The sequence below is a fragment of the Centropristis striata genome, chromosome 16 (assembly GCF_030273125.1).
Source record: "Centropristis striata isolate RG_2023a ecotype Rhode Island chromosome 16, C.striata_1.0, whole genome shotgun sequence".
NCBI lineage: Eukaryota > Metazoa > Chordata > Actinopteri > Perciformes > Serranidae > Centropristis > Centropristis striata.
In genome coordinates, this window is record NC_081532.1 from 29,231,766 (window position 1) to 29,248,752 (window position 16,987).

Here is a 16,987-nt window from a genome sequence, read left to right on the forward strand (position 1 = left end):
CAGTGCTGGCAAGTTTGTGTAATGAAACATTACAAAATTGCTTCTGCCAAGCTATTTTATTATAAGTATATACAGGTACACATATAAAAATCAACATTATGTACAAGAGAATATGGACAAATTCATTTAACTCTTCATTCTAAATTGTAAACAAGTGAATTGTAAACAAAACAATAGCACTAAACACCTTACACATACAGCAAGACATACCCAAGGCACATCCTTGATATCTTAACGAAACATTAAAATTCTTGCCCTGGTTTTGTGAACGGAAAGGATGATCACCTGAAGATTGTGAAATCTAAAAAGTACAATCAAACCAGAGGTATTCAGCATGTGTCATCTAGAGGGGAGGTGGGCAAATTTCTTTACTTTCTTTTAAGCACAAACATTAATAAACAAACGACAAAAGGTGTGTGCTTCGCTGTCAGGGATCTTTTTCTTCTTTAATGTGCTGTTCTAGGAGGTAGTCCACATTGTCAGTTAACATTTTGCAACTCGGTGATGCCACTGCTTCTTCCTCTCTGGTGCAAGAAATCCAGCACCAAAAAAAGTCAAATTAAGGTGAAAAAACAACGTAGTTTACCAACGGACGTTACTTTTCTGAACTCGGGTGAGTCAACAGTTTCAAAAGCAGTTTTCTCGTGTATTTGCCAAAGTTTCAGGGATTTCCTAAAACTTTGGAAATGGACATTTTGCTGTGTCAGTACCGTCTGAAAAGCATTCTCCTTCCTCTTCACTTTAAGCAGAAGCCACATGTCAGAGGCAGGGGAAGTGAAGGGGGGCTGAGGAGTAAATGGGGTATCCTAGAGGAGGATCAGCTGCCTGGACAGTCAGGTTCCTCAGCATGAAGGGGTGAGCCTGGATGCTGTAACGCTCCTCGTCATCATTGGTAGCATACAGGAGCTCCCAGGAAAGGTTTGCCCACTGGCCTCGCACGCCCTCTCCATTCAGACGACCCACCTGTACCAGCTGCTCCTGCAGGGACAGGACTCGCCCTGTGTAGGTCCCCTGTGGACAAACACAGTCAATGTTAAAAAAAAAAATATATATATATATATATATATGTATGCAAACTTGTATATATATATTTTAATGAAACTGGCTCTTTAATGCATTTTTAAAAAGGTATACTATGCAGGATTTTCAATCTACATTTTGCTGTGACACCCTTTGAACAAAAAACTAAGAAACGAGGCACCACAGCAATGAAAACATAATTATAGATAGCAAGGTGAAACAGCAAGCAGACAAAGCTAAGACAAGCTCACAATCCTACATTGTATGACTATAAATACCCTCAGCTTTATTGCAATGACGGAATACGAATCAGCTGGAGGTTAGGTATCAACAGATTGACTTTTATATTTCGTAGCTTAGAAACGATAAACAAGAACTGGTATGTGTAATTACCATAGCAAGGTCGTGTCCTAGAGAGAATAAAAAAGGTTTCTCCTGAAGGACACTGTCGTGCCAGCCTTTCTCTGTCACCAGGCCAATGTACCAATCCCTTTCATATTCCTCCAGGGTGCTGAACAGTTCCTCGGGGGACTCCATGGGCCCGAGACTTGCTTGATCAAACAGAAGCTTGAAACTGAACCTGATGCCAAACAAAACAATAGAGGCAGAATTTAATGAAATAAAAATCTTTTTTTCCCTGGCATAAATAATTTTGATCTAGCGCTGGGTACCAAACTAAGATCCTTTCAGGCACCTTGTACAAAGACCTAATAATGCTGGTAGTAGGAGTGTCTGTGTGCGTGTGTGTGTGCATGTGTGTTGTATTTTGAGAGGCTTGACTACAGTGTGTGTCACATCAGTGTAAAGGGGCTAAAAAAACAAAACATTTGTACAGTAATGTGCAATGATGGAATTTTTTAAAAGGATTTTTAACAGGCATCGGAAAAAGTATCGCTCTGGAAGCAAAGCAACTCCAAGTACAGGTATTGCTAACGGTATCAAGCCTTTTTAAACGCTACCCAGCCCTAGTGATTAGTTACCAAACCTCATAACTCTAACAGACAATTTTACCTGAAAGCCCGAAGTGCGAGATGGTAAAGTTCTTTACTTGAGGAGAGCCAATCGAGTCCTTCCGTCCAAGGTATGTCCCCACAGTAGAGTCTGTAGACGTAGCTGGGACTGGTGAAGGCAGACTCTGCCCCCAGTGAGATGAGACATGAAAGTGCAACCTGTGTGTGCAGCTCCTTCAAGGCTTCATCCTCCTTCAAGGCTTTGGTCATGTCCTCTGAGGTCTCCCCCTGCACAGCAGGTCCAAATTGTCCCACTGAGAACCGAAACCAGTCCTCGGGAAACAAAGGCTTCAGCTGCAGCAAGCGGGACGGTAGCAGAGGTGCAGTCCTCCACCCCGTCGGTAGGTTGAAAGCCTCCGACTGGGGGCAGCTGAAGTTCAGCTGAGGGAGAGAGCTGGGACTCTCTCTGAACACCTCTGTGTTACGGCCTTTGTCCACGGCCGGCATCCCGATGCCCAGACCCAGGGGCTGGAGTGGCTGCAGGGCAGAGAGGGCCATGTTTTCAAAAAGACTGTCCATCTCCACGGAGCCTGGCAGAGAGGCGCCCGTCTGCAGCGTTGCATGTCCAGGCTGGACCTCTGCAGTGACTAACGCCACAGTCCGCCTGGCTGGTTGAGGTCCAAATAAGTCGTCCTCATCTGACCAATCACCAAAGGAGGTCAAACTGGAGCTGTCCTGTCTGAACCTGAGAGAAGACACATTGGATTCCACCACGACAGCCTCAGGTGCTTGGTTACAGGTGGTCTGGGCAAACTGGGAAGACTGAGACTTCCTGCCTCCAACCCCAGGCCCTTCTTCACTGGTCCACAGAAATCCTTTATGCTTCTGCACGCAGTATCGGAGGAGCAGCCAGACCAGCGCTTTTAGAAAGTCATCCTGAAGTTTCCTCAAGTTGTCGTGAGAATCGATGATGCCAGAGAGCACGTTTCGGGCATCAGAGTAGACTCTCACTGCGAGGGCGGCGCACGGGGTGAGGGCGTTCCCCCAGTGCAGGTTAAAGCCCTGGGTGAAGCCGAGCCGCTCGGGGCGCTCAAAGGCAGCCTCGAACACCTCGTCTACCCGCCGAGCCTCCACTGTGTGGCAAGATGTCTCCTGCAGCTCCAGACCCTGTAACAGGCCACACACACAACATGATGGAATCACATCGTCAATGACTGCAGTGATTCTTAACCCTCTGAATCCCAAGCAGTTTCATTGTGTTTCTGCTCCTGTCGCAATTTACTCATTGTTGCCTAATTTCCACTACAAGATATGATGCTATAAATCATTAAAAAAAAAAGATTTAAAGATTTTAGATTTATTTTTTTTTTTTTACAAAAAGTAGCATATAATCTCTCTCTCTATATAATATGTGCAATATCTGTAAAATGCAAAGTACTTTCAGAAAAACAAACAAACAAACACTATATGTGTATAAAATATATGTCGTATTGTTTATATTCTTATCCTGCCTTCTATATCTATGTGTCTGTATCTTGAACTGCTGTGACAAATAAATTTCCCCACTGTGGGATAAATAGAGTCATATCTTATCTTATGTTCTATATATTTTTAAAAGTGCCCACAACTGGTACAAATATATTAGAAAAAATACTATTATTATGCTATAGATATTGAACTTTAAAAAAAAAGTTTTACAACCTAATGTTACATCCTCTCTTGTCCTCTCCTCTCTGCTCAGTGTACACAGCCTGCAGTTCACACCAAGGTTCACTACATTTTTGTCACATGACTGTTGGTCTCAGTTTAGAGTCATTCATGGCTTCACAGTTGTGCACAGTTCACACTGTGCAGAATTTAATCTATTTAATCTTTTTTATAGGATCTGATTAGGACAAGCGAAGCAAAATTTTAAACAAGACAATGGAAATAAAGTGACATTGATGAAATACTACTATTGGAAGCTTCAATTTGGTTACTTTTACTGATGAAAATGGGAACCACACATGATACGAAAAAGACTTTTTTTTACATTGATTTTTATAGCAATGCAAAACATTTATCAACAAAGGGCTCTTACATTCTCAGCAATCACAAAAAATAAATAACAATACAATAAAGGGATATAATCATAATTATAACAATAACATAAAATAAAAAAAAATAAAAAGAAAAAAGAAAGCTGAAAATGTAATGATAATGTCTTTTTCTGCCTATAATAAATGGTGTAATAAATGGCGTAACATTTTTTTTTTTTCTTAAAGGAAAACACGCTTTGTAAACCCGTCATCAGATTTTGTGGTTCAGAGGGTTAATAGACAAACAGGAAGATACAATACCTTAATGTTGACTGTACAGTAGCCATATCCTCTCTCCAGGATCATTATCCAAACCATACGGTCCTGAAAGCGCCCAAGAAAATGAGAGCCTGGGGCTAAAGAACCTACAGAGCGGGGGAGAAAATCGTCAGCCATCCATGCATCTGACATGTAAAGAGACGTGATCTGTAAATTGAGGGCAATACAGAGGGCAAACACATATTATATGTACATGATGTAACAAACGTAAGAAATGGTGCACATTCCTTTCATTTTGCATCAGCTGTGCGTCCCTCTGCTGACTATGTGGATAACGCGGCTACTGGATGAGCTGCAGGGAGACGCGTACCACCACAGTGGTACAGGAAGGTCATGATACTGTTTTAACTGGCTGACTGCACAGAGATCTAAATATTACATCCTTTCTTGGCCTCATCTTTCCATTAGTCTCTAAATATTCACTTCTTTCATACAGGACGAGCAGAAGACAGACGTTTGATTTGAAACGCAGATGAACAGAAATGGCAAGGTGATGGAGGCTTTTGTTTTAAGCTGACTAGTGCTTGCTTGGCTCAAGAATAATGTCATGTCCCATAACGACATCTCAGAATAGTCCCAGCCGCTACCTCATGATGGGAAGTGACAAGTCGGGCAGACTCCCTTTCCCGCTCACTGCTCCACGGCCCCCGGTGTGAGCAAAGCAAGAGAACACTACAAACTGCCATCGCTAGACTGTGAGCTTCATCCTAACAAGCGCTTATTCTGAATTATACATCACAGCTACAGCACCCCGAGCTCACAAAATAAAAACAAGATTGAGTGATGACATCACCTCAGCAGCTTTATTCAGTTTGAATCATGAATCCATAAATAATGATTCTCTTGCACTGTTTTTTTTTTCTCTTGCCCCTTCCTGAACAAAATCCTAGCAGCAGCTCCGTTTGGCCTAAGAGTATTACGCGGTTAATGGTGTGGAAACATTTGGATGTAATGAATACAGATCAGAGCTATTTTTTTTTTGGGTCACTTCACAGGAAGCTCAACTGGATCATGCGAGCTCGCATTACTGCCAGCAATTCCCAAGAGCTGCTCACAACAACATTCTTCCTACTATTAAACCATATGAGGTGATGGTTCAGTGCTCTCTGAACTGCATACTGTCTCTACTTGACCCATAGGAGAGTCACTCACTGCAATTGCAGGACAAGTCAAAACACATTGTAGTAAAATAAATGATAAATTATAATAACAGATTTTGTTGGAGCTCTGTAGAGTGGTGTGTTTAGTGCTTTAGGCTGTAAATAAAAAAATCAAAGAGAAATTATATAACTGAAAATTAAAATTTAAGTCACATAGTCACATCGCATTTAATTTTAGTAAAAGTTCTAAAACTTAAGTAATCCAATTGTGTTAAGTGAGTTAATGAATTCAAATTTGATCATCAATAATACTAATAATAATACTAATAAGAAGAAGAATAACCTGAATGTTTGGATATTCATTTTTTTAGTCGGTTTTCAGTTTTCAATTCTGGGATTCAGATCCTCGTTTTTCAGGGCAATGAAGGCAAACTGCAAAATACATTTTGTCAGCACATTCTTGGACTATATTTATACTTTTTAAAGTATAATGTCACATGAGATTTTAACAAGTGTACATGATGGAAAAAATAACTGCATAGCTCCATCTGAAGTTAGATAAATTTTTCAATTTATGGGCTCCGATTGTCACTTATTTTAAATTACAAGAGCAATAAGGTGCCTTGCTGAGTAAATTCTAAATCATTTTATGTATTTTTTTTCTTTTCCTCTGTGTGTTTCTTCCTCTGCGTGTTACCATCATCTACAGTTTGTACGTTTGTTTGCCAAAATGTGATTTATTATGTATTTTCTGATCATGTAATATTCAGATAATGTCAAGCTTTAATAAAGACTTTACTAAAAAACAAAACAAAAAAGACAAAAAATATACCTTTGAAATGTATGTTGTTGACTTGTGTATTTACATTATCCCAAATGTTTTCATCAATGTTCAAACCTGGAGAAACCAGTAATTTCAATTAAGGACACGTTTCTTGTCAATCGTTTGTCGGTGGCGTCACATTCCCTTTGCACATGCATCAGCGATGTGGTTTGTCTGGCAGGAAATGGTCATAAATTATATTTGTATCCATATTTAGTCCACGTGTTTAACAAGTCACTTTTTAGACCTTTTTTTAAATACATATTTTAACCTAATACCCTAAGGAACTTAAAGTATGAGAGAAACAAGCTGAGGAAACATTAGCAGCAACTTGGTTCCAGCCCCTCTGCATGCATGCAGAACTGCATCACAGAAACATGTGTTTTTAACGTGAAACTGCTTTATTTGTTTATTCAGGTCAGTTTGTTTTGTAGAGAAGAAGACCTCTGAGGTTAATTTGGCTTCTGGTGAAAACCTCCTGAATGATGAACTCTAAATCAAAAACCCAAACCGGGCGAAGCCGACTGCAATGACGGTATCGCTCCATCTTTTTTTTTTACTGTTTTAATTTAAAGACCCAAAGAGGCAGAAGATGATATATTGCACATTTCAAGAGACAACAGAGAATTTTCATTCTCAGCAGCCCCCTCAGCAGATCCTCTAAAATGCTTCAATAGTAAACAGAGTTAACGCCATAGAGAGAAGATAAATCAAGCATGGACTACTAACCCAGTGACCCTCTTGCAAAGGCCGTCCTCAGAGCAGAGGCCAGACTTCCGCTCATCTGCTGGTAGAAGATGGAGTCCGGGCAGGGACAGGCGGTTCCTACGGGGCCTGGCCAACTGCGCTGAGGCCTGGGGAACCCCACCAGGAAGATGGGCAGGGTGAAGAGGGGCAGCAGAGGGGCAGAGAGCAGGGCAGACAGGGTCACCACCGCCAGCACCAGTGGGCACAGGGAGGCGTTCAGAGCCAAGAGGGTTCCAGCAGACTGACGGCGCTGCTTCTTCTCCGTCCAAGATGTCACCAGCACAGTCAGGGTGAACTTTAGCTTGGCCAGGAACTGGGTCAGTCTGTCAATCAGGAGGCCCACCTGGATCAGAAACACACAGGCAAACTGAAGAGCAATGATCCACTGAACCACAGCTGAGGTCTGTGTAATATATAGTAGTTTGATTTCTTTACAGCCTACATGTCAAAGAATCCTTGGGCAAGACACTGAAGTAGCGTATAAATGTGTGTGATTACTGGCTCATATATCATAGCAACCAGTCATAGGGCTATACAAATGCAGTCCATTTACCATTTACTCAGCATTTCACAAGCTGATGTGAACCATGTCTCATTCATATGTGCTTGAGATGAAACAAGAAAGGTTTAAAAAGATGGAGGAGAACTCTCTCAGGGTTGCAGTGAAGGATCTGTAAAAATGTACGATTAATGTTCCAGAAATAAGAAAAACGTAGGGCAACAATGGTGCTCATGGAGCATCACTGGTGGCAACATAAAGGAAAGCACAGTTCTCCCTCCAAATAAATTGAGGACATGTTCATCTCAAATTGGCATTGAATGTTATATTGTGTTACTGGGACAATGTTATACAAAAAGACTACATTTTTGATACACTTTGTAGCCTTGTATCCTTCAATTCAAGTGCATAGAAACGCAGTCACCATGATCTGTAGTCATTTTGCTGCTCCTGGGCTTGTATAGCAGTTACTTTTTGAGAAAACAATGCACTTAAAAAGGTTTTTAAATAATTTTTAGACTTTTAAGTTTCGAGGTCGCTGTCAATCAGCTGATGCTTAATGAAAGTTGGGTGATGTAACACAAAAATTCCCCGTGAGGAATTAACTACAAAATAGATGAGCCATAAAAAACAATAAGGAGGAATGTTTCAGAATCCTGGCCTTGAATATTTTGAAGACAGCCATGCATGATCAAGGCATTCATGAAATAAATATAATAAATAAAAGCAGTTTTGTACAGTGTGCCAATGTGGAGATGTGATCTACACATGCAAGAAACCTTTGGTTGAGGTGACTGTTGCTAAATAAGGTTTAACTAGTTGCTAAAACCAAGGATTCACTTTCTTTCTCCCATTTAATCAAGCAAATAATGCAACACATGCATACATGTTTTGTTTTACCATTTCAGACAGATGTATCTAGGCCAAATATTAAATATACACCTTTCAATATAATACCAGCCCAGTACAAAATGACCACTAATATGACCTCAGTAATTAGCATATTGTTCAATAAATGCATCGCTTGACTGTCAACAAAAAATGAGCTCAAATTCAACATTGATGACAATATTCTCCTGAATTACATTAAACTATAGAGCCTGACTAATATGGGATTTCTGAGACAGATGCTGAGACTGATTTCAGAGGGGGGAAATTAACTGATAACCATTATGGTGGCCGATATAGATTTTTTTTTTAGCTGGAATGGACATTTTTTATATGGATTGTGCACCGATTTTTCACCACTGTGTAAATGCACTAACAAACTATCTCAAACACAAAACTTTATTAAATAATATCTAACATTGTTATACATTATACAAACAATGTATTACATTGTCAGCCAATTCTAGAAATGATAACTGAGAAAATAAAGAATAAATAGATTAATAAAAAAATATATAAATAAATAAATAGAAAAATAAACATAATGACTGTTCAGTGTCAGTCAATTGCTGATTAATAAAAAAAAAAAGAGTCATGTTTTTTTTCCTCACCGTATCTAAATCAAAGCAACATTTTCTGCATTACATATTGTGTAAAAAAGAAAGTTTTCATAACGGCACATATCAGACAGCATAAACACGATACAGATATGCCTACTAACAGCCGATAGTATCAGTCAACCAATATATGTCAAGATTTATTAAACTGTGTAGGTGTACCTAATAAAGTGGTCATTTAAAAACCCTTTTTTTTGTCCACCAAGGCTCTGTACTCACATGGGAAGATGTTACAATGTTTTGGACAAAAAGCTACTGAAAAGTAAAGTTTGTATCCATGAATGTACATGATTTTCCATGTTTACGTTTTTAAAAAGATGGCTTCTTTATGGCATAAATGCATCAGACAAATATTGTTTAGGTTGAGAAACTAAGTATCCCATGCATGTCATCAGTTCAGTGTGCTGTTTAGGTCAGAGGATCTATTGCTGGGTGGAAATTCGGGCTTGAACCAAATATTAGACTATTTCAATATTTGCTCATTGGTTAAGTAATCGGTTATCAATTAGGATATTCATCTTTTTTTCCTCAATAGTGTAGAGTAACAGAATTGTTAAAAACGTATTATTTTAATTAAACCAAAAAACACAATGTTGTAGCCTTTACTGCAGGCAAAGATTTTAACTGTGGTTCTCTACAAGGATTGAGCTATGGGCGAAAGAAAAGCAGCTAGCTTCTAGGCTAATTTATGCAGTGTAAAGTGCCATAAGCTTAAGCTAACTGCAGCACCATGTTGTCTATCTCAGCTGAGAACTGTTAGCACACATCAGCTCCCCCCTGGCTGAAGCACATATTCAAATATTTGCTCTTGATTACTTTTGAAGCTCAAGAGTCCAAAAGAATGGGATTCGGGACAGCCCTAGTGGAAATAAAGTAATAAAAATGATATAAAATAAAGTTGACCTCACCAGAAGAAGCTGAACTCCAGTGCCCAGGTCATCCCACCCTGGCAGCATGCTGTTTCCAGCTGCAAGCCGCACCAGGACTACCACCACCATCTGCAGCAGAGCATCCTCTGAATTCTGCCACACCTGCACAACAACAAAGAACAACAACTTCGCTGAGAATAAAGCAGGCATATACACTTTGGGTATAATTACAGGTCATTTTTAGAAAGTAAAAAGGGTACTGTGCAAAAGGCACAAAGGAGATATGGAATATTTTAAGATTTTATTGTTTGTTTTTAAAGCTTTGAATGGACTGGCCCCACAGTACATCAAGGACCTCATCCAAATTTATACTCCAGCGCGTGAATTGAGGTCCGAGGGCCAGCTCCAGCTCGTGGTGCCTAGAGCGAGACTTAAAACAAGGGGGGACAGGGCTTTCTCTGTGGTGGGCCCCAGACTCTGGAACGCCCTCCCCCTCCATGTCCGAACAGCCCCCACAGTGGAGTGTTTTAAGTCTCGTCTCAAGACCCATTTTTATTCCTTGGCTTTTTAACACTGCGTGAGTTTTGTGGTCCTCTGTGTCTTTTATTTCTTTATATTTATTTTACTACTTTTAACTGCGTCTTTTATTTTATTTTATTATGTTTATCTGTTTGATTGTATTGTTTTATTTGTGGCATCATTTTAGATTTATACACTTATTATTTATTGCTGATTGGTATATGGAATTGTTTGTTTTATTGTTGATTTTATGTACAGCACTTTGGAGACGTTTGTGTTGTTTAAATGTGCTATACAAATAAAGGGGATTGGATTGGATATGTTTCGTATAACTTTCAGTTTTAATTTAAACAAAGATTTGTGCTGAGATATTTATTGTTGTTAATATTTTCTGTTCGTTTTTAGTATAATATCGCTTAGCTTGTGAGCAAGAGTGAGTGTGAGCATACCACTCTAAAGGCTCGTGTGAATCCAACACTGAGGGAAGCCCTGTGGAGCAGCTGCAGAGATTTGTCCATAGACAGGAAAGCAATCATTGCAAATGGAGACACTGTGAAGTAAAACACACAGTAAGTGCAGGTCAAAAACACATCCACCTACAGAACGTTGTTGTTTTCACACCTGGGAGAGATGTTAAGATTGGAGACTTAAAGTACACATTAAAGCAAGCTCACCGAGATAAAGAAGGACTCTTCTGATTGCTGCAGCCGTGTATAATCCTCTGTTCCTCTGCTTGAAAGTCTGCACGCTGGACATGCCTTTAGGGTACAGGGGATTGAGGAACACCCCTCCAAATACATAGGCTCCCTGGATCTCTCTGAGAGCCCAACAGAGGCAGAAGAGTACGAGGAGGAGGTAGCTGACAGGAGCCTGGGGTCCTGTAACTAAGCTGTGGGACTGAACTGAACCGAGGAAGTGATGCAACAGCCCTGCCTCTGCCATCGCTACCAGAAACAGACTCAAATATAGCAACAGCTCCCTGCAGCCCAGATTCCAGCCGAAGGAGCTGGGAGGAGGAGGTGGTGACCCCCCTCTGCGAAATCCACGGCCCCCCAAGGCTGCCCTGGGACCTCTGCAGAGTGTGCCAACCTGGCTGAGGTCCAGGCTCAGCAGAAATCCCGTAGAGATGGAGAAGAGAACCACGCCCAGTGTTGATGGGATGAAGTAATTACAAACAGCTACGCCGGCAGATATACCGAACATCAACAGCAGCCTGTGGGACATCACACACACACACACACACACACACACACACACACACACACACACACACACACACACAGAGTCAGTGGTGATGATGATACATACACTTGTCATTTTGATGGGACTATTAGAATCTGATGAGGATGAGTTTCCCATATAGCATACAATGTGAAAGAATAACAAAATTGCTGCTGGAAAAACACTGAAGCTACTTGTTTAATCGTGATTTGTGATCAAATGTCAGGAACACATTATGATTGGATTTATATACATTTTAGATAATGTGAATTCAAGCAGGTAACAGACATGGCATCTAATAAAATATGAGGTTCCTACACCTTTTTTAAAGTCAATTTAAAGCACTTTCTAAGCATATGAAGGTGCGTTTTCAAGCTTTTCCAGCACCTCACAGCTATGGTAAATTAATTTAGATTTAAAAATATGTTTTGTGACAGACATCCTAAAGAAGGGTGAGCAATATAGGAAAACACAACACAGTTTAATGTTTCAAAATGTGTCACCTGTTCGTAAGTAGAACTGGCATCGTATATCATCCAAATTTTGGGCATATTTTTTAATGTAAGCACTTCAAATCTTGAAAACAGCACATTAAAATTAAAATGTTTTCAGGATGAACTTTATAGGGTAAATGCGATCTACTGTTCGAGTTACTTAATAGTAACACAACTTAAAACAACTAAGAAATATGGATGAGTATGGTCTATTTATAAACCAAATGTTAAACTTGCACAGACACATGCAGTGAACAAGTTACATGAAATGACACAGCAAATGATACAATCAAAGCCTTCATTGAATTCTGAAATCCATTTGTGTTATTTACAAACATGTCGCCATTGTTGTTTATGTAGTTTACGTTTTTCATATTTTCTACTAAGTTTTAGATAATACTTCAGTATCAGTGTAAAGCTGCTGATTATAGCTAAGGCTGAACATGCTCTTTCATCATCTACCTGAGGTTGCTTGACATGGGCGAGCCTCCTAAGCCAAACACAAGAGCCTGCTCCATGCCCCAGAGGAGCAGGGCATCCAGGGGGGGCAGTATGCCGAGCGCCCACAGCAGAGGTAGAAAGAGGAACAGCACATGGAGAACCTGGCTGGCCAGTTGAAGCTCAGGGACAGGGCCAGAGAACCTAAAGTAAATCAGAGCAAAATCAGAGTAAAATACTGTATTATTAGATAAAGAGGACATCTCAATTAGTCAGACAGTTGTGATGCTGTTGCTCACCTATCAGCCAAGTCCACAGCAATGAAAATAAAGATGTAGAGGGGCCGGGTGAGTGGGGTGATCTCATAAGTGTCCTGTGCCTGGAAAGTGGCTGTCTCTGTGGCTGTATTTACAATAAGGGAATACTCAGCTATACAGAGTGTCACCCAACTTAGGACAAATACAACCAGAGATACGCTAATGCTGCCGTAGAGAGCAGTGAGTCGGCCAAGTAACACATACCATGTCCCAAAGCCACAGAGCACCCCAGCCAGTACTGTATGTAGCACCACATTCAGTCCAAATCTCTTCCCTGGGGCAATAAATCGGACTGTCTCTGGGCTGACACAGTGGGTGAATTCCACTTCCTCTTCATCAACCAGGATGTTGGGTGCACCTAGTCTCTCCACTGCGCCACTCCTCCGAGCTGAATAGAGTGCCAGGGCCTGGACACCCGCAGCAGCCCCGAACATAAGCATGCCAGACAGCACTGTGGCGTGGAGCTCCTGAAGCAGCTGAAGCTGGCAGAGCAGAGTACCAATGCCTCCAAAAAGCCATGGTGTCAAGAACAAGACTGCCTGATTGACGTAGACATACGGCGGGGCACAGTAGCCCAACTTGAAGCGTGGACCTCCCAACACTGTCTGGGGGAAGCGCTTCCAGAAGAACTCCTGCTTGTACTCATTAAGAAGGGGCACATCTGGCCCCATTCTGACCATTCCCGAAAGGGTGGCAGGTCATCTCCACACAGCTGGAAGAGGGGGTCCATTCATCATCCCATACACAATGAGCTGTCTGCAATGAAGCACACCTTTAGTTAGGCAATGTACAAATCATTTTATACCAAACAAAATAGATGATGATATGATGATGGAGATGCCATGATACAATAATATCACTCACATTGTCATGCAACTGGTCTGTGCCTCTCATGTAATAACTACAGTAACAAATTGAAGGTAAATAGGTACTAAAAAACAACACCTTTTAACTGTTACCGTTAACCACTTTGGCTGTTCTTATCGGATGATTTCTGAACATCTTCTCCCAACTCACATCTTAGAGCTGCCATAATATATACAAGATACTTTTACTACTGAATACGAACAACCATATATATTTTATTTCTAATCTAACTGTACTGCTTAACAGAATAAATGTATAAGCCATTTGACTGCAACAGAACAGGCATGTGTGAAAAGTCCAACACCTTGATCATCTATACATCTCTTCATGTATCTGATAGCATAACGTTGTCACACCATCACTGAAACTCACGGAGTTGAAATGTTCGTTAGCATCTTGTATACTAAGTCCACTAAAAGTGGATGTGTTAATAACAAAAAATCGCGAATATGCTTCGGTTTGTACAGTACAGCACAAAATGAGATGCATTACAGAATCAACAGCTGCTGTGTTGCCATAAAAATAAAATAGACGCTGTAGCTTGTGGATGCGCTAACGTGTGCCAACCAGTTTAAGCTAGCATCTGGACATAACGAGTCACAACAAATATAACCAAACCAGTTAAGTAAATTGTTTCCCGGACCTCCCTGAGACTATTCTCATCATCTTACGTTAGCTAGCTATATTATTGTTGTTAGCTAGCGATGCCAGCGAGTCTTTTCAGCCTGACTATCCGTTAGCTTGCTATTACAAACAGGTAAATAACAGCAGGTTTGAAACCTGCGGTGCCACTGATGTGAGACAAACTTACCGTTAACAGCAGAATAGCCAACCGCAGATGCGCTTTGTGTAGTATTCGACGGTATAGGTAGGGATATTAGGCGGAAATCGCCTGCATTAATGTTAGCAACGAGCTAACGACTTGAAAGCCAAGCAACATCGGCATGATACACAGACAGATGGGGACCAATAGGAGTGGAGAGAAGAGGAGGACGCGTTCTCTGATTTGCTTGAAATGCCTAAATCCCGCCCCAATATCACCAAACCCCGCCCCTCCAACTACACACGTTATTAAAACAAAAGAGAACAACACAAATACGTGTTTGTCTCAAAGACACAAGGGAGGTGACACACACACACACACACACACACACATATATATATATATATATATAGGGTTTTTTATATACAAACTTATTTTATACAAATATTTTATCTATCACACATTAGGCCTATATATGTATATATATACATATATTGTGATAGATAGATAGATGCATGTTGGGTGTAAAACACATAACACACACACACACACGGTAGGTCTACAGAGTGATGAGGCCATAGACAATGCGCCCTAAGGTGGACAAATTGCCATCGGTTCACAGGAAAAATAATTTAGAGATAACCCTAACCCAAAACAAACCCAATTTTAAGAGTGACAAATTAGATCAGACTATCATCCAGATATGTCCAATAACACCTTCACGTGCACATGTGATGCAGCTACTTAAACAGACTGTGTTTTACCTGTGTAGTAGACCTGTGAGTGCACACCTGTGCATGGCGCGCGGTGGACGCAGAATATTTATTATAATTTTATATAATTATTTATATACAGACTATGCGCAGAACAACCAACACCTTGGCACGAGCTAGCCTCGCGCACAGCTGTTGGGTTAACATGTAAACAAAAAGGTGTTGATCCAGTGTCCAGTTGGTTTAATTAACACTGAAATTAGCTTTTGGAGGCATTTGATGACTAACCGTTACAAATGTGGCCTCTCCTGACCATTTCGTACTCGAAATACTCATAAAGCACCAAATTAATAACCACTGGTTTTATAAACATAAAACACATTTAAAAAACAACTATGAATAATTTAATTTGTAATAACTTATGAATGACTATACTGGTGTCCCTATATTATGCAGGTAAAAGCCAAAGAAGTGATGTCAGCCTCATATAAATCAGGTCACTTTAGACTATGATTGTCAGTTTTTTGTGAGTGGGTAATTATGATTGTATTCAACTGTACCAACCATAAGAAAGTGCGATGTATGAAAAATGAACAAAAATACAGAATACAGAATACAAAGTCAACTGAAAAATACAGGTACCCCTCCTCTTCAGTCGATAACAGATTTTACCACTCCAACTTGCTTTATACTGAACAATGAAAAGCCCACCCATCTTTGCAATTATAATCACATCAAATTACACATCCCAAGGGCTTGTTTATCCTCTTTTTCCTAAATAATAAATAACCTCTCACTTGCCAGTATCTTTAAATCCTGAAAGTAATGCACTTAGTTGACCCCAAAACTGACATAGGATTAGAAATATTAATATTCCATTTTAAATCCTTGTTATCATGTTCTTAATACAAAAAGAGCAAATCCTACAAGTATTTTATTATTTCAATATAATGAGAGTGATTGCGGTCAAGTGTCTGCCCTCCAAAATGTTGATTTACTTCGAGAGAAGGAGGATCATGAAGTGATCAACTAAAAAGGCCACAATATCAATACAAAGAAAGATAATAATCTAGAGCCAAGGAGATTAAATTGTTGTTATTGTTGTTCTTCACTGAGGCTGAGGGGATAACGGTGAGCAGGAGGTTGTGTTTCCTTGTCATCTTGAAAAAAAAACAATTTCTGCGCTGTGTAGGACACAATAAACCATAACAAGTGAAAAGCCCGTCAGTCACGACAACATGTATTGCACCATGTAATCCTCCCATAGCACCACTTATTTAAAATCATTGCTCCATTTTCTGTTATAGCTGCCTGATGAAGAATATCAACTTGAATTAAGACTTAAGAGCCATTAAAGGAGAAACACAAATGCAAATATCACAAAATAAAAAAGGCTGATACCAAATTGGCTACAATCTACAAAAAGCAGACCACCTAGCAGTGCTCTGAAAATTGATTCCTGTTAAATTTACGAGAAAATTGGGTATTTGTCTGCTGTTTGGTTATTGGTACTTTGTTTTCGCCACTTTAACTGAGCGATGTGCTTTGTGTGATTGAAATAATTTGATAAATGACACACAAGTTCAATAATGTGATAAATCACACGCGCGTCCAGAAATGGAAAGCAGTTAAGATTAAATGCTCTCATCCAAAATATCTACACAAAATAAAAGCATTTTCCTTTTCATTCTAATTGTCACTCTCACTACATTCTTTTATCTGTATTTCCTCTCACTCCATTCAATCCTTATTGTAGGGGGCCTCGCAGGAAACAAATTACAGGAA

General features: G+C 40.1%; 1 protein-coding gene across 1 annotated transcript; it reads right to left on the reverse strand.

The window, feature by feature from the left end:
- Positions 1–25: 25 nt before the first annotated feature.
- On the reverse strand, positions 26–14,674 carry pcnx4 (pecanex 4). The gene is made up of 11 exons (XM_059353505.1): positions 14,538–14,674; positions 12,842–13,615; positions 12,567–12,746; positions 11,064–11,602; positions 10,839–10,939; positions 9,910–10,032; positions 6,980–7,340; positions 4,310–4,413; positions 2,032–3,137; positions 1,414–1,600; positions 26–1,011 (listed from the first exon to the last, which is right to left on the reverse strand). The coding sequence occupies exons 2-11, from the start codon at positions 13,537–13,539 to the stop codon at positions 760–762; spliced, it is 3,651 nt and encodes a 1,216-aa protein (XP_059209488.1). The 5' UTR covers positions 13,540–13,615; positions 14,538–14,674; the 3' UTR covers positions 26–759.
- Positions 14,675–16,987: the final 2,313 nt, after the last annotated feature.